The sequence below is a fragment of the Salvelinus namaycush genome, chromosome 21, assembly GCF_016432855.1.
Source record: "Salvelinus namaycush isolate Seneca chromosome 21, SaNama_1.0, whole genome shotgun sequence".
NCBI classification, from domain to species: domain Eukaryota; kingdom Metazoa; phylum Chordata; class Actinopteri; order Salmoniformes; family Salmonidae; genus Salvelinus; species Salvelinus namaycush.
The window spans coordinates 9256168-9281194 of NC_052327.1; the positions used below are offsets into that span (position 1 = coordinate 9256168).

Sequence of the window (25027 nt, forward strand, 5' to 3'; positions counted from 1 at the left end):
ACGGCTATTTCAGCCACACCCGTTGCTGACAGGTGTATAAAATCAAGCACACAGCCATGCAATCTCCATAGTCAAACATTGGTAGTACATAGACTTACAGAAGAACACAGTGACTTTCCACATTGGCACTGTCATAGGATGCCACCTTTACAACAAGTCAGTTCGTCCAATGTTTGTCCTGGTCAACTGTAAGTGCTGTTATTATGAAATGGAAATGTCTTGGAGCAACAACGGCTCAGCCTCGAAGTGGTAGGCCATCCAAGCTCACAGAACTGGACCACCGAGTGCTGAAGTGCGTAAAAATACCCTGTCTTCGGTTGCAACACTCACTACCGAGTTCCAAACTGCCTCTGGAAGCAACATCAGCACAAGAACTGTTCGTTGGGAGCTTCATGAAATGGTTTTTCATGGCTGGGCAGCTGCACACAAGCCTAAGATCACCATGCGCAATGCCAAGCATTGGCTGGAGTGGTGTAAAGCTTACCGCCATTGGACTCTGGAGCAGTGGAAACGCGTTCTCTCGAATGATGAATCACGCTTCACCATCTGGCTGTCCTACGGACAAATCTGGGCGAATCTGAGTTTGGCAGATGCCAGGAGAATGCTACCTGCCCCAATGCATAGTGCCAACTGTAAAGTTTGGTGGAGGAGGAATAATGGTCTGGGGCTGTTTTTCATGGTTTGTGCTAGTTCCAGTGAAGGGAAATCTTAACGCTACAGCATACAATGACATTCTAGACAATTCTGTACTTCCAACTTTGTGGCAACAGTTTGGGGAAGGCCTTTTCCTGTTTCAGCATGACAATGCCCCCGTGCATAAAGCGAGGTCCATACAGAGTATTGGTTTGTCGAGATTTGGTGTGGAAGAACTTGACTGGGATGAATTGGAATGCAAACTACGAGCCAGGCCTAATCGCCAAACATCAGTGCCCGACCAGTGCTCTTGTGGCTGAATGGACGCAAGTCCCAGCAGCAATGTTCCAACTTCCCAGAAGAGTGGAGGCTGTTATAGCAGCAAAGGGGGGACCAACTCCATATTAATGCCCATAATTTTGGAATGAGATGTTCGAAGAGCAGGTGACCACATACTTTTGGTCATGTAGTGTATGTGTAGCCCATGTATCTGATACTGTCTGGCCAAAAAGAGTATGGAATGTCAAACTCTTTTTGGCCAGACAGCATCAGGTACATGGGCTACATATAGTAAGAGAGAGGGGAGCTGTTTTGCTTGCTCGGATGCTTTCTCTAGTGTGACAGTTTCAGCTAGAGCTCTGCTGCCCGATCCGAGCCCGACGGGCCCCGACATTATAGATTGTGTTAGGGCCGGGTAGGGCCTGTTTTTTCATCAATAACTAGGGTACAGGTAGGGCTCGGTATCACTAACATTTTGAAGCTGAACCCTTTGCTCATGCTCCGCTGAGCAATACAGTCATATCTGACTAAGATCATGAAATGGTGTCAGAGGTGCTTCAACCTCGTCAAATTTAAAACAGGAGAGATTATTTCACATACACTAATAATGTTCCTTGAGTTTGTCTCGCCAATGAGCAGAGTTGGCCAAGCGGAACCGTTGCTATGGAAACTCACACACTCAGAGCCGCCATGAGCAGAGTGCATGCAGAGCGTGCTGCTTTGTGCTGGCGAGTGATCTCGTTAGTCTCAGTATGTGTTTCACCTGTGCTGGCCCAGCTAGTTTTTAATTTAAGAGCTACTTAAATTGGAAAATAGCTGTTGGGAGAGCTACACCTCACGTAAACTGAGGCGCGATTACCAGCTCAACCTCTTTAGTTTGAAAGAAGCCTGAGGATTTGTGTTTCCGCTGTTTGTTTTGCTCCATATTCTTTTTCCACCCTATACTAAATTGGTGTGGGTTTTTATTTTATGATGTCTTTTCGGAGGCAAACCTACAGATCTCGGATCTGCCGTTCCCAATGATGACCCATTTTGTCGCAGAAGGAAAATAATCCTGCAGCAGGAGGATTTTAATAAATACTTTAAACCTATTATCACCGCCAGGGGGCAGCTGGAAACTGTGTTTGTAGGCTATACAATGCAATCCCATACCTCAGGGGCTATGGTTTGGGGAAGGCTCTGCAAACCAACCGACCTCATACCGTCAAGAATTCTCACAGTTTGCACATGCATTGTGAACTGCTGTAACACAGTGGTCAGAGCAGCACACTTTGGCTCAGGGCATCACGAGTTCCCGCAAAATGCTGGCAATTGTTTTGACACTTTGTATGAATGGAAACTAATATGTTGGTGTAGCATACTGTTATTATTTAACCAATCCAAAGGCTCCTGCCTACCTGCCTCCAAAGGCACCTACCTTAGTAGGTAGGACTTTTCCAGTAGGTTACTGCCATTTGGGACGGTATTCGAAGGCAGCATCACGTGATAGTGCATTCACATTCTACTGAGCGTGAGACGTTTGTAGCCGCTGTAGTGCTAGTAATTCAGTGAACAACTATCCCAAAATGTAAATATGTAACACGAATAATATGTTACAGAATCGATCTCTGTAACGTCACCTCTTAATAAATGAAGTTGACACAGCAGAATAATTATCCTACGCTATAGGGTCCTCCTCTCGCATATTACTTGGTCTGCTGCTCCATCATTGTGGATATGACAGGTAAACTTGCATGCATGAGATCTTATAGGCTACGATTTGAGATAGCTAAATAAGCTATTTTACTGACTGTTTAAGAATGATTAATAGCCAGAATAGCGGTGTTTCACTGTGAAGTTAATATTGCATTAGAGCTGCTGTTTTTTTCTAATGAGTAGGCTAGCATTGTGATAAATTCACACATCTATCACACCCGTGCATATTATTAAATTACACCATTCAAGATAACATGGTTTAATATTCGTTGATAATTACTATAAAATCTAACTAGATTAGAAAGCCTAGGCTACTTCACCCTAATGTAAGCTAAATACTGGCAGTCAAAAGTTTGGACACACCTACTCATTCAAGGGTTTTTATTTATTTTTACTATTTTCTACATTGTAGAATAATAGTGAAGACATCCAAACTATGAAATAACACATAGAATCATGTAGTAACCAAAAAAAAGTGTTAAACAAATATTTTTTATATTTGAGATTCTTCAAAGTAGCCACCCTTTGCCTTGATGACAGCTTTGCACACTCTTGGCATTCTCTCAACTAGCTTCATGAGTTCGTCACCTGGAATGCCTTGTTAAAAGTTAAATAGTGGAATTTATTTCCTTCTTAATGCAACCCAATTACCAGCCTCAGAAATTGCTGCCCAAATAAATGCTACAGAGTTCAAGTAACAGACACATGTCAACATCAACTATTAAGAGGAGACTGAGTGAATTAGGCCTTCATGGTCGAATTGCTGCAAAGAAACCACTACTAAAGGACACCAATAAGAAGAAGGGGCCAAGAAACACGGGCAAGAAAAAGCCATATCTCTGTCTAGTGTCTGTGCTCTTTTGCCAATCTTAATCTTTTATTGGCCAGTCTGATATATGTATTTTTCTTTGCAACTCTTCCTAGAAGGCCAGCATCCCGGAGTTGCCTCTTCACTGTTGACGTTGAAACTCGTGTTTTGCAGGTACTATTTAATGAAGCTGCCAGTTCAGGACTTGTGAGGCGTCTGTCTCTCAAACTAGACACTAATGTACTTGTCCTCTTGCTCAGTTGTGCACCAGGGCCTCCCACTCCTCTTTCTATTCTGGTTAGAGCCAGTTTGTGCTGTTCTGTGAAGGGAGTAGCGTTGCAGCGTTGCACCAGATCTTCAGTTTCTTGGCAATTTTTCCCATTGAATAGCCTTCATTTCTCAGAACAAGAATAGACTGACGAGTTTCAGAAGAAAGTTATTTGTTTCTGGCCATTTTGAGCCTGTAATCGAACCCACAAATGCTGATGCTTCAGATACTCAACTAGTCTAAAGAAGGCCAGTTTTATTGCTTCTTTAATCAGGACAACAGTTTTCAGCTATGCTGACATAATTGCAAAAGGATTTTCAAATGATCAATTAGCCTTTTAAAATGATAAACTTGGATTAGCTAACACAACGTGCCATTGGAACACAGGAGTGATGGTTGCTGATAATGGGCCTCTGTACACCTATGTAGATATTCCATTAAAAAAAATCTGCCGTTCCCATCTACAATAGTCAATTACAACATTAACAATGTCTACACTGTATTTCTGATCAATTTGATGTTATTTTAAATGGACAAAAAAATAGCTTTTCTTTCAAAAACAAGGACATTTCTAAGTGACCCCAAACTTTTGAGCAGTAGTGTGTGTGTATATATATAACGATTTAAGATGTCTTTGGTACATAATTGGTTCAAATCATACTTTATGTGTTTGTATACTTGTCACTAATTTACCTCCAAAGATATTTCACTACCCCCTAAAGAAGGAGGAGTAGTGGTAGTGGTAGTGGGATATCGCATTTTGCAACGTGGTTTAAAAAAGGGGGACACAGGAAATTAGTTTAAAGAGTATATTGAGTAGAACGTCATTAGATATAGTCTCAAATATTTATTTTTATTTTTTAAGAGCATCGGGGCTGGCAGGTAAGATTTAGTTTCTACCTGACTCTGGCCCACACTCCAGTACAGTACGTGGCGGTAATGCACCATAACGTTGGATACCAACCGCCGATAAACCCCACCGAAGAAGAAGAACAGCGCTTCGAAGTTGGCTGCTTCGTGATTTCGACGCTTGCCTTGGAGCTCCAGTATCAAACGTAACATCACTAATTAATATGCATCTTTCAGCAATATCCAGGTGTTCTAATTTATTATATTTTTTTCTGCATTTCTGGAGTAGCTATAACGTTAGCTAGCTTTGCCAGATAGAGAAATAGCTATTTAGCTAGCTAACTTTACTTAGCTAACGTTATGTGAATTATTTTTGACTTTCAGGACGTAAAACTACTTGCAAGATTTAACGAACAACCATGAGCACTCAAGTAAGTGAAATAATTAGCTAACGTTAGCCAAAGCCAAGGTTAGTAGGTTGCTAAGTTAGCTAACGTTACTTCCTAGGTCTGTAATGTTCTGTTGTTTTAGGTAGCTAGCTAACAGTTAGCTGCTTGGCTAATCTTGCGAGTAAAAAACATACAGGCGTGCTGAAATCAACATGAATGTGTCTGTTTCAGACATTCAGTCAGGTTCATTCATTCTCTCAGTAAGTCTCTGGGGGTGAACCAAAATCTGAATTTACAGAAGACGTTGAATATGGCGGTTTTCATTTTAAGCACATGAAGCAGCCATTCACCAGCATTTCCAAGTTTAATAATGTCAAAATAGGCTAGTGAGATACCCCTACCCGAGGTAGAACAAAACACATCAATGTTTTTTCACATCCCTAATGTCGCCCATTTATGAAATGGATGGTTGTGCAAAAGTCATTGAATATTTATGAAGAATGTAAGCTTTACTTTTTGGTAGCTAATGTAATAGACAACTTTCCAAGTCAAATTTGCTTTCATTCAGTGCTGTATCATCCTATCTGACAAAGATGCATACAGTTACATGTTTTTATTGTTGTGGCTAGTATAATCTAGCCACAGTGGGCTCTGACATCTGAATTTGTGTCCAAGGTTCCTTGAACGATTTTGTATCTTTGGCCCATACTCTTGTAATTGGGCCAAGGGCCACCACAGATTCTCTTTAGGACCACCATGGATTTAGCCATACATCCAATATGGTGTCCAAAATCCAATATGGCTGCCATAATACCATTTAATGGAGGTTAGCTGTCCAGGTAGCTGCACAATTCTGGGATAGATGTAGCGACAAGGCCAGTATCCTTCCTGTATGACTGTCGTGGTATTGGGGCTGTGTGGTGATCAGTTTCAAATTCTACAACAGCAGGCACTCAGGATATGCGTCTTGCATTCCAACGATACCCATTGACTAATTGGAATGTTATCTCTGCCTGAATGATGCTGAGGATAAGAGTTTTGGATCCGTTCTGAAATGAACCTGGGGCATTCCCACTCGAACCTGATATGCCTAAATATACAGTATATCACAAAAGTGAGTACACCCCTCACATTTTTGTAAATATGAGTATCACTTTTCATGTGACAACACTGAAGAAATGACACTTTGCTACAATGTGAAGTAGTGAGTGTACAGCTTGTATAACAGTGTAAATTTGCTGTCCCCTCAAAATAACTCCACACAGCCATTAATGTCTAAACCGCTGGCAACAAAAGTGAGTACACCCCTAAGTGAAAATGTCCAAATTGGGCCCAAAGTGTCAATATTTTGTGTGGCCACCATCATTTTCCGGCACTGCCTTAACCCTCTTGGGCATGGAGTTCACCAGAGCTTCACAGGTTGCCACTGGAGTCCTCTTCCACTCCTCCATGACGACATCACGGAGCTGGTGGATGTTAGAGACCTTGCATTCCTCCACCTTCCGTTTGAGGATGCCCCACAGATGCTCAATAGGGTTTAGGTCTGGAGACATGCTTGGCCAGTCCATCACCTTTACCCTCAGCTTCTTTAGCAAGGCAGTGGTGGTCTTGGAGGTGTGTTTGGGGTCGTTATCATGTTGGAATACTGCCCTGCGGCCCAGTCTCTGAAGGGAGGGGGGATCATGCTCTGCTTCAGTATGTCACAGTACATGTTGGCATTCATGGTTCCCTCAATGAACTGTAGCTCCCCAGTGCCGGCAGCACTCATGCAGCCCCAGACCATGACATTCCCACCACCATGCTTGACTGTAGGCAAGACACACTTGTCTTTGTACTCCTCACCTGGTTGCCGCCAGACACGCTTGACACCATCTGAACCAAATACGTTTATCTTGGTCTCATCAGACCACAGGACATGGTTCCAGTAATCCATGTCCTTAGTCTGCTTGTCTTCAGCAAACTGTTTGCGGGCTTTCTTGTGCATCATCTTTAGAAGAGGCTTCCTTCTAGGACGACAGCCATGCAGACCAATTTGATGCAGTGTACGACGTATGGTCTGAGCACTGACAGGCTGACCCCCCACTCCTTCAACCTCTGCAGCAATGCTGGCAGCACTCATACTTCTATTTCCCAAAGACAACCTCTGGATATGACGCTGAGCATGTGCACTCAACTTCTTTGGTCGACCATGGCGAGGCCTGTTCTGAGTGGAACCTGTCCAGTTAAACCGCTGTATGGTCTTGGTCACCGTGCTGCAGCTCAGTTTCAGGGTCTTGGCGATCTTCTTATAGCCCAGGCTATCTTTATGTAGAGCAACAATTCTTTTTTTCAGATCCTCAGAGAGTTCTTTGCCATGAGGTGCCATGTTGAACTTTCAGTGACCAGTCAGTATGAGGGAGTGTGAGAGCGATGACACCAAATTTAACACACCAGCTCCCCATTCACACCTGAGACCTTGTAACACTAACGAGTCACATGACACCGGGGAGGGAAAATGGCTAATTGGGCCCAATTTGGACATTTTCACTTAGGGGTGTACTCACTTTTGTTGCCAGCGGTTTAGACATTAATGGCTGTGTGTTGAGTTATTTTGAGGGGACAGCAAATTTACACTGTTATACAAGCTGTACACTCACTACTTTACATTGTAGCAAAGTGTCATTTCTTCAGTGTTGTCACATGAAAAGATATACTCAAATATTTACAAAAATGTGAGGGGTGTACTCACATTTGTGATATACTGTATATATTTTTTTAAATATAGAGACCCGTTCCGAGCGGACCCGAATACAACTAGTCTCGTTACATATTGACCTGGTCAGAGCTAGACATGGTCTAATCCGATCCAAGTAAGGGAAGCAGCAGAAAAGTAATTTTAAGCTACTTTCTATTAACCAGCGCTGTTAACGCGTGAGAGGAGGGAGAGAGGTGCAGCTCTAGCAGACGGGGATTGGCCCTACTGTGAGCGCGTGACATGGGGACCAGGGAGGGAGAAATGGCAACCAAACAAGCCGACTTACGCTCTAGTAGACTAATAGCTGCCATAGCTAGGTTATTCACCATAAAATATGATTGCGTAGTGCCTGTCTTGGACTGCATCAAACCGGAAGAAGCTACACTGAACAAAAATATGAACGCAACATGTGAAATGTTGGTTTCATGAGCAGAAATAAAAGGTCCCAGAAATGTTGCCTACTCAGAAAGTTTCGAAGTTCTTAATTTTCCGTATTGTCTGACCTTCATGTCTTAAAGTAGTGATGGACTGTTTCTCTTTGCTTATTTGAGCTATTCTTGCCATAATATGGACTTGGTATTTTACCAAATAGGGCTATCTTCTGTATACTACCCCTACCTTGTCACAACACAACTGATTGGCTCAAACGCATTAAGAAGGAAAGAAATTCCACAATAACTTCTAACAAGTGTCATGACTCCAGTGAAGATCTGAAGATTCGGGTTACAGTTGGTCTGCTCTACAGCGCCCTCTCTCTCCCGCAGAGGGGTGAAGTTGGCCGTTTCATGACTGTTGTAAATACTGAAAACACTCTCTCCCACTCTGCAGAAATGGAAGTTAAAAATCCCTTTGTTACAACAGAGCGAGAGTTGCAGTACGGTAACATCAAAATATATTTCTGTAATCCAAACAGTTGGAAGGGTCCGTGGGTACATAAAGAACAATTGTCAGCTCAGTTGTTGTTTTGGGATCTCATTAAGGACGGTATAACAACATAAATGTATCTCTGTGTATATATTTCCCAGTTATCATGTTTACATCCAAATGTTGTGGAACTTGTAGGATTAAATATTAAACTTTGTGAGGTGAAATGTGATCTTGGCCTTCTAAATGAGAAAATGGTTTTCATGTAAAGTTTATCCATTCAGTAACCACGCCCATGTGAGCACAAACATTATGCCAAACATAATGGACCGGCCTTTCCCCCCAAGTGTTTAAAAGGACCCGCTGAAGAACTCTATAGACCAGTTACGTGCAGCGCCAGCTGAATACGGTACAAATGGTTAAGAAAACTACAAGACTAGAGATCAAGCAGGCGGACGGTGTTGAACCGGTTGTCATAAATGGTCAGACTCTATGAGACCAGAAAAACGTGGTGAGTGGCTGCACGTTGAAATGGTTAGAAAGTAAGAAGAAGATGACTACACAGGAACATTCAGTCTGCAGCTGTTTAAGTACTTTAGTCTGGTAAACTTGACCGAGAACCACCGGGTGGTACGTTCAAAGATCCATTCTAACGAACACTTCCTCTGGAAGATCCGTTCTCGACTTTCTGTCGAATTACTCCCCATAGATGGATCGAGCATTTTAAACGGAGAGACAGCAAAGACATACACACGTAAATATGTACATTGCAATTATTTAGAAAGAGCGGCCGTTCATTAGCAAAGTATTCGCATTTCCATGAGCATAGTTATCAGCTGTATGTACGTTGATGGAATTCCTGTCTCTCCCTTTCCCTCTGTTTTGAATCCGGCATTTTGTGTAACAAGCTGTCATATCAGTTTTGTCCACTAGGGACTTTTCATTGCATTGTGTAGTAATCAATGTGCAAGCTATTCTGTTTGTGTTTATGTAATTATGTGTAGTTAGTTAGTAAATCAATAATTAACCCATTTGTATATCGCAGATTCATCATTTATGCTAGGGTTCATGCAGATATCCAAGAGTTTTGCAACATTCCGAATGAGACTGAAGATAAATAAGAATTAATTAATTGACTGACGTAAGAGAGAAATATCTTGTTTAGTCGGGAGATAGTAACTTGTTAAATAGCTTTTCCCGTGGTGCCCCAGATTACTACTTAATTAATTGTTATATGATTAATTTAATTGCGTAATAATTGAATGTGGTATGTAATTTTTTTCCAAAATAACAGTCAAACACAGTGGTTAGAGCATTACGCCAGTAACCGAAAGGTTGCTTGATCGAATTCCCGAGCTGACAAGGTAAAAATCTGTCGTTCTGCCCCTGAACAAGGCAGTTAACCCACTGTTCCCCGGTAGGCCGTCATTGTAATTAAGAATTTGTTCTTAACTGACTTGCCTAGTTAAATAAAGGTTACATTTTTAAAATCATTTAAAAAGACACGGTACAAGGCACACCTGTTAATTGAAATGCATTCCAGGTGACGACCTCATGAAGCTGGTTGAGAGAATGCCAAGTGTGCGCAAAGCTGTTAAGGGTGGCTACTTTGAAGAATCTCAAATATAAAATGTATTTTGATTCAACACTTCTTCTTTTTTTGGTTACTACGTGATTCCATATGAGTTGTTTCATAGTTTTGATGTCTTCACTATTATTTTACGATGAAGAAAATAGTAAAAATAAAGAAAAACCCTGGAATGAGTAGGTGTCAACTTCTGACTGGTACTGCATATGCCTGCATGTATATATGTGTTGATGCTCATGTCTCCGCCCTGACAATGAGTTGTTGTCCCAAAAGCGTGAAGGCTATAGAAACGCATTGGGCTTATTTTGGCTTTGCCTCTTCCTCTCTGGATAAAATCGGACCTTTGCTGCTGCTGGATCAGTAATGGCAGTAATGAGTGATTTTATTGGCGGTGGATTTAGACCTTGTTTTTGAAGAACATACCGGAAGTAAGGACAATAGTTGCTTAGCGAAACTCCATTATTTTTTAAGTACTGAGTGTATTTTTAAGCTGGTGAATGGAATCGCCATATTCAATGTCTCCTGTAAACCCAGATTCTGTTTCAGGTAGGGGGAAGCCATGTAAGGTGATCACATAATGAGTTGTGAAAGCTACCTGTGCGTGATTCAATAACAATTTATTTTCTTTCCAGTACAGTATTCTGTTCAAGCAAGAACATGGTGAGTTTTGTCTTTACTCATCCTCAATATTAACCCCCCTGTTACAGACTCATTACATATTGAAATGACTATTTTCCTTTAAATAGAATGTCATTTGACACCTTGTAATTCCATTTTTGGTGTGTCTAATATGTGTGTTTGCCCACAGCCCACGACGATGCCATCTGGACTGCTGCGTGGGGTAGAAGTGAGCGGGATGGATTGGAGACAATAGTCACTGGCTCTCTGGACGACATGGTGAAAGTCTGGAAATGGTAATACACTGCATATTTTGAATTGAATTGAGCCAGTACGGTCGGTCTTCACTAAGTTGACTGCTCTGTTCTCTCTCTTGCCACTCAGGTCAGACGAAAAGCTGGAGCTGCAGTGGACCCTGGAGGGCCACCAGCTGGGTATAGTCTCAGTGGACGTCAGTCCCAACGGAGCCATAGCAGCCTCCAGCTCGCTGGATGCCCACATACGCCTCTGGGACCTTGAGTTCGGCAAGCAGATCAAGTCCATGGATGCGGGCCCAGGTAGGACATTGTCTGGTGGCTTTTCAGCCACATTATGTCCGGCGAGGGCATGTGTAGCAGCAAAGGCTGGGGACAATACGATTTTCATTCAGGAAATTAATGTAAACTCCATGAATTGAAAAAGCCCATTCAGTTATTTTTTCATGATTTGGGATTGACCCCAACCCTGATCTTCAACATTGAAGATGAAGTACTATGCTCAAATGTGGTTCTTAGGGTCAGGTTTTGTCAAACTGCCACCCTGTACAAGGCTCACATGGCTCAACTGAGTGACCACGACCGACAAAGTTGCAGCCAAAGCTATTGACACAAGACATATTCCCCTCTGCAGTTGTGTATGATTTGTTTAGTTGTTGACTAATTGTAGTTCAGGCCAGAGCCATAGGAGTTAGAACTAATAAATTGGTTATAAAGCCTGCTGAGCTGACTAACCCTGTGTCTGTTCACCAGTGGTGGCAGCCCTCCGCTCCTCTCTCTGATTGAGGGGTTGGGTTAAATGCGGTAGACACATTTCAGTTGAACGCATTCAGTTGTACAACTGACTAGGTATCCCCTTTCCCAAATAAAATGTGTGTTTAGTGAGTTCACCAGATCAGGCAGTAGGGATAACCAGGGATGGTCTCTTTTTAAGTGTGTGAATTGGACAATTTTTCTGTCCTGCTAAGCATTTAAAATGTAACGAGTACTTTTGGGTGTCAGAGAAAATGTATGGAGTAAACACTACATTATTTTCTTTAGGAATGTAGTGAAGTAAAAGTTTTCCAAAATATAAATAATACAGTACAGATACCCCAAAAAAGTACCTTAAAGTATTTTTACCCAGGGTTACACCTTTATTCTGTTAACCTAATCGTTCCAATAGAACAGCTAAGGAGAAACAAAGTAGCGCAGAAGTGTCCTGGCTTTTACTTCTGTGGGCTTCAATGTCACCCTTATGTTTTCTCTCTGTGGTTTTCTGTATTCAGTAATGTAATGAAGGGTATTTTGTCTCATTCCAGTTGATGCATGGACAGTAGCCTTCTCCCCAGACTCCAAATATATTGCCACAGGAAGCCATCTTGGAAAGGTCAACATCTTTGGGGTTGAAAGCGGCAAGAAGGAGTACTCTTTGGACACCAGAGGGAAATTCATACTGAGTATAGCCTACGTAAGATACAATCAAGATTGAATGATGTTTATTGTGGGACATTTTACTGATTATTACAGTGGAACAAGTGTTCATTCAAAATACATGTTTTTGGTCCCCCCACACACACACACACATTCTTCACACTTTTACAGTGTTCGCTAGTTTAACAACATAAAACAGGAACATCTATTTTGACAGCACTGGGCCTTTTTAAAATAATAACACCATACACACATACAATTAGCATAAGGGCTCTCCATTTGCACTCTGGGAGAGCAATTTGTGAAAATGACTTAATGTGCATCTCTGTAAATGCACTACACCCAACACAGGCTGGTCGTTATTAGTGATGTTGACTTGAGTATAGAACATCTCTGGGAACGCAGTTATATTTCTAATACTTGTTTCGGTGTGTCACTTATGGAGATACGCCTTAGGGCGGGTCACAAGCTTGAAGTATCCAATCACACAGCATCTGTTGGACAGGTCGTGTGGCGAATGAGGTGAGCCCCTCTCTTACATAAAGAGAGCCACTCTCCCGCCAACTGGTCATTCTCGCAACTTTGAGGAAATGACTGTGTTCACTAAAAGCTCTCCTCAGAACGACTAGATTCCTGTCTTCCTACTGAACCGTTCTCAGGCAAACCGTGAGGGTAATGCTGATGTATGTAGGACATTAGCTCCTGTCGTTTGTAGTGATGCACCAATATGACATTTTTGGCCAATACGGATATTCAATATTTTCCTTGCCAAAAAAACGATACCGACATATTTAAAATTTTAGCGGCCTTTTAAGCATTCTCATACAGTTAAATAGTACACACACACACACCATACTGACCAAAAAGTTATTTTGTTGGCATTTACTTATGTTGCCATTACCAGTAAAACATAATCAAAAGCCATTTATTTCACATACTTGTTGTTTATTTGTTCAGTCGTTTCGTTATCAACCAGGATTTCATCATACATGTCAAGCAGTGAAGTTTCAGCTCTGTCCGTGGCCTCTCTTCCTCGGTGCCCACTGTCAGTGTGTCCGTTTCCATCTTGTCCAGCTGTGTATGTAACATTTCACATAAACCTTGTTTTTGTCTGCATCGAAGTAGCGGTCCTTGTACATAGCATGGTGGCGACACAGTAAAGAGTGAATACCACCGAATCGCTTGTTCACAGCCTGTGTTGGTAGTTTTGTCGAGCAGGCGTTTCAATGCCATGACCGAGGGTATCACGTCTGCTGCAGGCGCAGTTGATGAGCTTATTTCTCCAGTCAGTTGTTTGAATAGAGCTAGCTAGTGTGTTAAAGTTTCAAACATGTTCTCAAATGCCGTTGAAATGGCAACAGCGGTATGACAACCAGCACAATCATGAGCATGCAATCCTCAACGACCCACTGTGCTGTCAGACTCAGCATGCTCATGGGGCTGATATCGCTGGTCCAAATGTCAGTCGTGAAGCTAATAGCAGTGACGCTATTACTGTGTAACTCTGGTAGGGCAACATCTGAAAAATAGCGCACTTGGTAGTGTGTACCGGTGCTCGACCAGTCGGCGAATGCCAACATCACCCACGACAGAGAACAGTTGATTGTCAAGGGCAATGAATCCCATTATCTTGGCGTTAATGGATTTCGCCTTTGAGTTGTCTCGCTGAAATGTTCTTACTCTTTCAAATCACTGCTGGACTTGCTGACTGCTTGTTGACTGATCCACACAGCAGGCATTGTGGGTTAGGAATGCTGTGTTGCAAGTGTAGCGCAAAATTTTACGTGGTGTCATTACGTCATGCACCTACATTATATAGGTATGCACGTCAGCTTTGACAGTCAGTGTCGGGTGCGATAATCAATGGCCATTTTTAAAGTGAGGAGAGAGGATGGAGGAAGCGTGCCTTGAAGCTCTGGGTATCTTCTTATGACATGTATTATCTGAGTTAGGCCCACTGAATTATACCTACAGAGGAGCAGCTTCTATGGAACTTTGAATGTCTTTGAACTTCCCAGTTGGTTTAACGTTGAACCAGTGAAAATGTTAGCTAGCTATCTAACAAGTTTGTTTGCAGAGCAGCTCTAGAATTAAAAACACATCTTACCTTTTTTTGAAGTTAATAAATCCAATGTGAAACGTGATGACTTTAGTATCCTTAACTAGTATTGAAAAAGTCAATCCATTCTTCTTTAAACATCTCTTCTGAATTACACTTAACATTCACATTGTCAGTAGGCTATAGTAAGCTATGCTTCAGAAGGGAGGGGCAGGTAGCCTACGCACACCCACTGGCAAAGATTTACAGCTGGCAGGCAGACACTGCAGTAAGTTTCTGAGTGACAGAATGAGGGCTTGGCATAGGTGTTTTTTTGCGGGGGGCAATTTGTGGGACTGGAAAAAAATGCCCAGAATGTAAAATAATTATCAACCGCTTCCCACGGTTCCGCCGCATCAACAGTGAAAGGTGGCAGAGCTAGAGCGGTGTTTGTCAGAGAATGAGACGTCACGAAAATCGGTTTAATCGTGAAAACGTCTGTAGCGTCCAAACTATTATGACCCCTCTATGGAAAGGTGTCTCTCTCACTAACAAGTCAGTCTGTCATGGAAAGAGCAGGTGTTCCTAATGTTTGGGTTACTTGAGTAACCCCGGTTCTATGAGAATACAAGTGAGCTGTCACTGCTTTTCTCTGCTTGCAAGAGCGCAAGGAAGAGGCACGCTCGAGAATAACCAGTTGGCGGGCGAGTGGCTCCCTTTATGAAGGAGAGGGACTCACTTCATTCGCCACTTTACCTGTGTCTCTGACACTGTAATTGGATACTTCAAGCTTGTGACCCACCTTGCTTATCCCATAAAACCAGGGTTACACAAGTAACCTAACATTTTAAAGAACTGAGTTGCTGCTGATCTTACTTTTCTCTGACCTTTTTTTCAGAGCCCTGAAGGTCCCGAAGCTTCTGCACATGTGCGGATCATGTTCTGCGCATGTTTATGCTCTACTTTAAGTAGTAGGGAACAGGCTACTCTGGCAAATGGTGCTTGTTTAATAAAGTTAGATCAAAGCTGAATCAATGTCTGCAAGATCATAATATTCTACATAACAGAACTGAATATAATAGCGTAGTATGTTACAGTAAGACAAATCCCACATTTTTCGCGGTAATTGAGGTAATATGTACATGTAGGTAGAGGTAAGGTGACTAGCAGCATAAAAAGGGGGGGGGGTCAATGCAAATAGTTAATGTAGCCATTTGATTAGCTGTTCAGCAGTCTTATGGCTTGGGGTTAGAAACTGTTAAGGAGCCTTTTGGACCTAGACTTGGTGCCTGATACTGCTTGCCGTGCGGTAGCAGAGAGAACAGTCTGACTAGGGTGGCTGGAGTCTGACAATTTTTAGGGCCTCTGACACTGCCTGGTATAGAGGTGTTGGATTGCAGGAAGCTTGGCCCCGGTGATGTGCTGGGCCGTAAGCACTACCATCTGTAGCACCTTGCGGTCGGATGCCGAGGAGTTGCCATACCGGGCCGTGTGTTTGGGTCATGTGGACATCAAGGAACTTGACTCTCTACCTGCTCTACTACAGCCCTGTCGATGAGAATACACCGGTAGGCTAGCTACAGTTTAACACCATCTGCTCTGAATTTCGCTCACTTTACATCATTCAACTACTTCGAAACGACACTATAACTCGATATAAATCCATATTGAGACTGAGATCAAATGGTTGGTATAGAGATGCTTCATAGTTATTTCACCGGCAAAACTATCAGTCACGATTGACAGTGCGAAATGTGAAGGAAAGGACGCAACAAATGTGTGTATAGTAGAGGTAAAGAAACATGCGTAGAACATCTTACGCACATGCGCAGAAGCTTCGGGACCTTTAGTGCTCGGGAAGAAAGGTTGAGAAAAGTCGGAGCCACAGCCTTTAAAGAATTGTCAGTGCTGCAACTATCAAATGTTCCCGATTTTTAATGAATTCATTTCTTCAGCTGGCAGTGGTTCATAGTTTTTATCCCACATTTCCCCCATGATTACATCAATAACATCTAGTTAAACGTTCAAATACAACTGCTCAAAACAAGCTTTATAACTATCAGAAATACTTGAATTGTATTTTTTCCTATCTTTTTTCCAGAGTCCAGACGGAAAGTACTTGGCCAGTGGAGCTATAGATGGAATCATTAACATCTTTGACATTGCCACTGGGAAACTACTCCATACGCTGGAAGGTACATTCTCTGGCCTCTGTGTCCCTCAACCACTTTCTCCCACAGCCAAGCACCAGTCGTCATGTCACCAGAATAAGACCCTTGTTATTTATTGGAAAGCAGCATCAAGCACATCACTGTGCACTTTCAACACCCAGTGAAGTTCATTACAATTTATTTAATCTGTAGCCTATTAAACTTAATGCTTTCCTGGGTCGTAGTGGGATAATATACCATTGCGTGATTACAAGTTTACGCCTATGGTTATTATATCAATATTTGCACATAAAGGTGTTTTGGTCATTTCTCGCATAAATTAATTTTACCGGCACAAAAAGATCCCACCTTTTGCGTATTTTGTTTTGTCAACATTTGTTAAGTACTTTACTCTCATAAAAAGGTTGGATGGAAACCTGGTTAGTAAAACATTTCACTGGCTGCTATGTGACTCAATCAACAATGGACAATGTCATGCGTCTTCATATTGAAGGGGTATAGCTCTCACGAATTGTCAGCACTGAAGACAAGCTGTGTGTGTTTTAATCGAGCATGCTGTCTCCCCCTCTCTGTAGGTCACGCCATGCCTATCAGATCGCTGACGTTCTCTCCAGATTCACAGCTCTTAGTCACAGCCTCAGATGATGGCTACATCAAGATTTATGACGTGTAAGTTCACTGGGGAGTTAATGGCCATCTGACTCGCCTGCTCTCATTTTAGGGTATTGTGGTGTAGAATAAGAATCCTACAGACTGTTCCAAACAAGTAAAAAATGCATGGCTGTATTGCTTTGTGTTCAAGGCAATGTATCCATGAATTGAATATTGGGGATATATTTGAAACAACTTTCTAAATCTTGGTGGTTCTCTTTGAGATCCAATTGAAATGTCAAATTACATTATGTCGCACAGGTCCACGCTGACTTCCAGTGATGGCTCACCCTAAAATCACCCCAAAGTCTGTCAGATCTTTTCAGACCTCAACAGTGGGTGATGCTGTTGCTATCACGCTCCTTTTTTGGAAAACATGTAATTATTTGAAAAAAAGTATTAACTGACACATATGGTTGCAAAGCTACCGGTAATATGGCAATCTTTGGTAACTTTTTGTTCATTTATACATAAAATGTTAGTATCTTTATTTTGTTATATTGTCTATACGTTTCTAGTGGCTAGACCATATGGTTCAAGATAAAATAGCCTAATTAATGAAATGGTTCAAGATAAAATAGCCTATTTAATGAAAAAAGCATCTAATCAACAATGGCATTATTTTCAATTTACTCTTCCAACTTTTTCCACAACTGCCACCAGTTTGGAGCAAAAACACTGACAACAAAAACATAGTAAAATAAATGTGTAAATATGCGGAAACCCTCATTAAACACCAATGGTATACGCTAAATTGATGATAATTTATAACTTTGTTATTCTATTTTAAAATATTTACTTTTTTTTTGTTGAATTTTACCCCCTTATCTCCCCAATTTCGTGGTATCCAATTGTTAGTAGTTACTATCTTGTCTCATCGCTACAACTCCCGTACGGGCTCGGGAGAGACGAAGGTCGAAAGCCATGCGTCCTCCGAAACACAACTCAACCAAGCCGCACTGCTTCTTAACTTCTTATGGCTGCAATCCCGGTAACGGATGATATGACAACAGCCAGTGAAAGTGCAGGGCGCCAAATTCAAAACAACAGAAATCTCATAATTAAAATTCCTCAGACATACATGTGTCTTATACCATTTTAAAGGTAATCTTGTTGTTAGTCCCACCAAAGTGTCCGATTTCAAATATGCATTTCAGCGAAAGCACTACAAACGATTGTTAGGTCACACCAAACCACAATAAGCACAGCCATTTTTCCAGCGAAAGATAGCAGTCACAAAAAGCACAAATAGAGATAAAATTAATCACTAACCTTTGATGATCTTCATCAGATGACACTCATAGGACTTCATGTTACACAATACATGTATGTTTTGTTTGATAAAGTTCATATTTATATAAAAAAAATCTGAGTTTACATTGGCACGTTACATTCACTAGTTCCAAAAACATCCAGTGATAGTGCATAGTATTTCAATACAAATACTCATCATAAATGTAGATGATAATACAAGTATACACTTGGAATTATAGATATGTCAGATTTCAAAAAAACTTTACGGAAAAAGCAAACCATGCAATAATCTGAGACGGAGCTCAGAACAATAGTCAAATTAGCCGCCATGTTGGAATCAACAGAAACCAGAAATTACATGATAAATATTCCCTTTGATGATCTTCATCAGAATGCACTCCCAGGAATCCCAGGTCCACAATAAATGCTTGATTTGTTTGATAATGTCCGTTATTTATGTCCAATTAGCTACTTTGGTTAGCACGTTTGGTAAACAATTCCAAAGTTCACTAAAACGTGACGAAATGTCCAAAAGTTCCATAACAGTCAGTAGAAACATGTCAAACGATGTATTGAATCAATCTTTAGAATGTTGTTAAAATAAATCTTGAATAACGTTCCAACCGGAGAATTACATGGACTTCAGATGAGCGATGGAACGGAGCTGCCTCTCATGTGAGCGCGCGTGGTCAAAGAATGTTCACCTCATGGCAGTGGTGACTCAATCCTGTCTCCTTCGGCCCCCCCTTCACAACAGAGTCATCAGACAGTTCTACAGACTGTTGACATCTAGTGGAAGCCGTAGGAAGTGAATACTCATTCATATCTGGCTGTGATTTCAATGGGATCTTGGTTGAAACTCGACCAGCCTCAGAATTTTCACTTCCTGTTTGGATTTTTTCTCAGGTTTTTGCCTGCCATATGAGTTCTGTTATACTCAGACATAATTCAAACGGTTTTAGAAACGTCAGAGTGTTTTCTATCCAATACTAATAATAATATTCATATATTAGTAAATGGGACTGAGGAGCAGGCCGTTTACTTTGGGCACCTTTCATCCAAGCTACTCAATACTGCCCCTGCAGCCATAAGAAGTTAACACAGCGCGCATCCAACCCGGAAGCCAGCCGCACCAATGTGTCGGAGGAAACACCGTGCACCTGGCGACCTGGTTAGCGTGCACTGCGCCCGGCCCGCCACAGGAGTCGCTAGTGCGCGATGAGACAAGGATATCCCTACCGGCCTAACCCGGATGACGCTAGGCCAATTGTGCGTTGCCCCATGGACCTCCCGGTCGCGGCCGGCTGCGACAGAGCCTGGGCGCGAACCCAGAGTCTCTGGTGGCACAGCTAGCCCTAGACCACTACGCCACCCAGGAGGCCCATATTTTATATGGGATAATTAGACACCGGTGGAAATCTGAAGGGCCCAACAAGGCCACTAGATGTCACCTGATAAAATTCCCACAACGTTGAAAGTCACAAATTCCGGTAGTTTAATGGTAAAATTCAAAAGTTTTGTAATATACCCTCCCCTTTTAACCCTAGACCCAGATAATCACCAAAATTCACCCAAAAGCTACAGGTGGTGCCAGTGTATACACACTACAGTGTATCGGAAAGTATTCAGACACCTTCACTTTTTCCACATTTTATGTTACAGCCTTATTCTAAAATAGGTCAAATTAATTTTTTCCCTCATCAATCCACACACAATACCTCATAATGAAGAAGCGAAAACGGGTTTTTAGACATGTTTGCAAATTTATTTCAAATAAAGAAACATACCTTATTTACATAAGTATTCAGTTTCCATTGATCACCCTTGATGTTTCTACAACTTGATTGGAGTCCACCTGTGGTAAATTCAATTGATGGAAAGGCACACACCTGTCTATATAAGGTCCCACAGTTGATAGTGCATTTCAGAGCAAAAACGAAGCGCAAAAACAAGACAGGATTGTTTCGAACGAAGCACAGATCTGGGGAAGGGTACCAAAACATTTCTGCAGCATTGACGGTCCCCAAGAACAGTGGTGTCCATCATTCTTAAATGGAAGAAGTTTGCAACTACCAAGACACTTCCTAGAGCTGGTCCCATCATGCGTTACAAAAAAATTACTTGTCTGTCCATTTCTCTTGGAACTTTGTTTTCTTGACTCGACCATATCCTTCTCTTAGCCACCGGAGCCACGTGGGCTAGCTACATTTCCCCGCTGCCATCTTTTTGATTTTCCTGGCTCTTCCCTCATTTTATTGTCAATAGATTTACGTTTCTTTTTGACAATAAATCGATCCATGTCAACCAGACTGCAAAATTAGCTAGTAGCAAACTGATGTGGGTGGCTGTAGTTGAGCAGTTGCGTTCTATTTCAGCCTTTCTGTTCAACAGCTGCGCTATACTGCCATCTATCTGCTGTCCAGAGTACAATATATATATTCATTAAATTAAGTGATTCAGGCCTGCATTAAACACATTGAATTGAAATTGTATCATTTATGTATTATGAATGGGAAATAGGAAAATTACCGTGAGCCGCAAATTAAGGGCTCATTCGGGCCGCGCAATGAATACCACTGATTTAGAGTAAATTCTTCCCAGAAGGGTGGAGGCTGTTAAAGCAGCAAAGGGGGGACCAACTCCATATGATTTGGAATGAGATGTTCGACGAGCACATGTCCACATACTTTTGGTCATGTAGTGTATGTATTTTATTAACACTTGGAAAATGTTGTTTTACAGGCAGCATGCCAAGTTGGCAGGCACTCTGAGTGGCCACGCGTCCTGGGTCCTCAACGTAGCTTTCTCCCCTGACGACACGCATTTTGTGTCCAGGTAAAGTGTGTGTGCTTGTCTTAAGTCAGTAACTGTTTTGGTTTTTAATAGTAAGTTCCTAGATCATATTTGATGTGATTTAATAATGGCAGGTGCCAAAGTCTAATTCAAAGACCATAAAACGATTGTCACTCGCATTTCTTTCACCATTCCAGTTATGTAAAATCAGTGATAAAGTCAATGATGGGAGAAGGAAGAGGTCCTATTTCCAAAATGTTCCAACATTTTTTTTCACGCACATTCAGATTTTAAGGGCTAGAGTCTACAGACTACAAATGACAGGTGTGACGCCAAGAAGTGTTATGAATCTTTGGGATGACAAAATTACTTTTGTCTTTGCTCCTCTCAGTTCCTCAGACAAGAGTGTAAAGGTTTGGGACGCCAGCTCCAGGGTGTGTGTCAACACATTCTTCGACCATCAGGACCAGGTGAGAACATTCAGTCAACTCCCAACGGCTAATGGAACATCCTTAGGACCGTACATTTTGTTTAGAAAGCACTTCTCGTTTTACAATCCATAAAGTGCATGCTCGATCGTATTATGGATTGGGTGAACAGGACTCATAGCCTTAATCCGCCATATTATTTTCACCTACAGTCTGATCACAAAAGAAAGAAAATGAGGGAAGGGATTAATAATATTATTGGGTCTAACAGCCATATACAATACAGTACACTCATCTCTTGCCCCCTTCGGTGTTATTGTGGCTGGCCACTCAAAAGAATATGGGAATTGATGTGGCTGTTGTCCTACTATGCCCCCTCCTGTCTTTCTGTTATGTCTCAGCGTTGGCAGACTGAATAATCCGAGCTGTCGTTAGATCTCCACTGCAGACGCCTGTAGGGAGGCTTAATCATCTCTGGAAGAAAGCTACACATTTACAGACATTGCTCTGAGGAGAGATCAGAGGCAGTTGAGTGTCTGGTCTGCTTTCCATTTTTAGCCTCTGTCTGAATGAAAGCTGCTAGGAAGTCAAGAGAATGATATGGACAAAAGCAGCTGATTAAAATCATCTCTCTTTTGTAGCAGTATCTCTCGTTCCGACTGGTCACAATAGACAGAGGAGCTCTTCTTGCTTTTCAGAGGTCGAATGGATTATTGATGAAAGAACATCCCTTGGTTGTCCCACCATCATTTAATCATTTCAAAGGATGCTTCTTTTTTTTTACAGAATAGTAAGATCTGAAAACTTGTCTGAATACATTTGATGGTGCAGTAGTACACCTGCATTCTGAACTGGTTTTGAAATGCCTAGAGTATTTTAAGGGACATGGTGTGTTTTTCCAATTCTGCCACTGTTTTTACACTTAACTGCTGCCTTGCATGTTGTTCAAGTCTTGTCGTCTGCTTTTTCCCCCCCTAGGTGTGGAGTGTGAAATACAACGGCACAGGTTCTAAGATCGTATCTGTTGGAGATGACCGGGCCATCCATATCTATGATTGTCCCATGTGATGCACCAGCTCTCATTCCTACCACCTCTCCCAGCTGCAGACCAGGCAGCCTGAATACTGGCGCTCTAGTAAGAGTACCACAGCTTATCTTGCCTGGCTCATCCTACTTATGGTGCAGCTCAATATTCTGACTTGCTCTCCTTCCTCTCATCTGCACTGATTTGAAAATTCACATTCACAAGCCCTGCTCCTTCTCATGGAGATGGAAGGTGAGGAGAGGAAGTCCATTTAGACTATTGAGATGCACCTATGGCCTAGCTCAGTCAGAACAGCCCATGGTTGCTCCACTGAGCCAGAGCTAAACTGCAATCAAAAATGATTGTGGGAGGTTCAATGTCATTGATTATTTTGCACTTCACTGTACCTTGCCCTCCTTTTGTTGTACTCAAAATAAAGGATTTTTTGTATTTTCATTTTCCCAACTAATTTGAGTTAATATTCTTTCCTGCCGGTGCATTATTTATTCATTTAACTTTTCAACATTTGCAGTAAATCTAAATACAGCAGATGTTTCCACAAACAATTACTGTACACAGGATTTCTGTGAAAAGTGAGGAAGCACACATTTCAATCAGCATGAACTTCTATCTCAGGCTGGCACCAAGGCTACAGTTAGTTATCCTATTACATTACATGCTCAAGAAGGTCTTGCAAACCAGTGCTCCATCCTGTGACCAAAAATCAGTACTGCATATAGAATGAATTCCTATTCCAAAGTGTTTTAAGAAAACTGTGCAATGTAATGGACACATTTGCACTTTGCCATGCCCATCGTAGAGAAGGAAAATGAGTTCACATTAAGGGGAGTTTTGCGCAACTGCCCATGTTAAGGTGGCACAGAAAAGTTTCCCCCGGGATTTTTTTCCTTTACCTGGGGAGGGTCCGTGGGCATGCAGCCCCATGAGATTATATTTTTGTAGAATGACGATTAAATTTATCCCCAACTGATGCAGCAGAGTGGGCTTTAACTTATTAGGCTGAAGCATGGGACTTCCCATCTGCATTTACCTCATTGAAAACCCCCAAAGTATGAAATGCTAATATACGTTGGCACTACAAGGTTTTTACTAGAAGAAAAAAATTGGTGTTAGGTGGCAATTTGGCACGGTCGCAGGCTGAAAGTTTAGGGTGCAGACAAAACGTAAGTTAATTTCCTGCAATTTTACACATTGTCATAGCTTATGCAGTGTTATGTTATCTGATTGATTTTATGTTTGAGTCAATGGGGGCTCCATACCATGACGTTTGTAATTTGATTCTCCCTTACGCTCTTTATTTTGGTGATTTAGTTCTCAAAGATCTTATTTTACAATATGTCCATTATCTTTTCTACATACTATCTGATTTTAGTCATTTAATTTTACACAAACGTTACCATCACAAATGTTTATTTTAAGAATAACATTTTTAGGAGTGGCAGCGATGACAAATCTAGGGGTTAATGGCAATTGGTGTAACATTGAGGATCAAATCAGCTTCAGGCACACTGTAGGGTTGTTACACAAGTAGGCCTGTTCCTGAAAGTGTGATGTCCAATTTATTGTACAAACTGTCAATGACCTTGCAATTCAAATTCATGAGTTATGATTTTTTGCTAAGCATTAGGAGAAACTTAAAGGCTGGGTGTGCTGTGACAGTATTTGACATTTTCCATCAAGTTAAAATAACTTACATCTATTTACTTTATCCAAAACACAGTTGTGACCTGAAATTGTTGCTATCTCATTGAAGAAATCAGAACACCCTATCCAGTTAACATGGGTATACTTCACAACTGAGCATGGTGCCAAATATCGCCACTCATATTTGAGGAAGGTATGAGCAGATGGGCAAATTCATAATGCGTGAATGCTTACAAACAATGTTAATTTCATGAACTAAAATCAATGAAGTGCAACAGTTCAGTCTACAACTTACAGAAAAAAAGTTGAAATATTCATAACACAACCATATTCACTATAGCATATACTCCATGAAATGTATGTAGTACATATAGAAACCATTAATTAAATTGCTAAATCTAATTTTAGCCAAGAAACACTTCATAGAGCATTTTATTGTGGCATGTTTCAGGACAATGGACTCCTAAAATGGCTGCCTCACCATGATCAAAAGTATGTGGACACCTGCTTGTCGAACATCTCATTCCAAAATCATGGGCATTCATATGGAGTTTGTACCCCCCTTTCCTGCTGTAACGGCCTCCACTCTGCGAAGGCTTTGCACTAGATGT

At 41.6% G+C, this 25027-nt stretch overlaps 1 protein-coding gene across 2 annotated transcripts; it reads left to right on the forward strand.

Annotated features, from left to right (window-relative positions):
- Window positions 1–4656: 4656 nt before the first annotated feature.
- Window positions 4657–23220, forward strand: wdr61 (WD repeat domain 61). 2 transcript variants are annotated; one of them, XM_039017141.1, is made up of 11 exons: window positions 4657–4738; window positions 4917–4963; window positions 10740–10767; window positions 10916–11021; window positions 11110–11282; window positions 12281–12429; window positions 16532–16625; window positions 17177–17270; window positions 21249–21341; window positions 21691–21769; window positions 22706–23220. In XM_039017141.1, exons 2-11 carry the CDS (start codon window positions 4952–4954, stop codon window positions 22793–22795), a joined length of 918 nt encoding a protein of 305 aa, XP_038873069.1. In that variant the 5' UTR covers window positions 4657–4738; window positions 4917–4951; the 3' UTR covers window positions 22796–23220. The 2 variants fall into 2 exon arrangements, with proteins under 2 accessions (XP_038873069.1, XP_038873070.1); XM_039017142.1 differs by having other exon boundaries at window positions 4670–4779.
- The last annotated feature ends 1807 nt before the right edge of the window (window positions 23221–25027 follow it).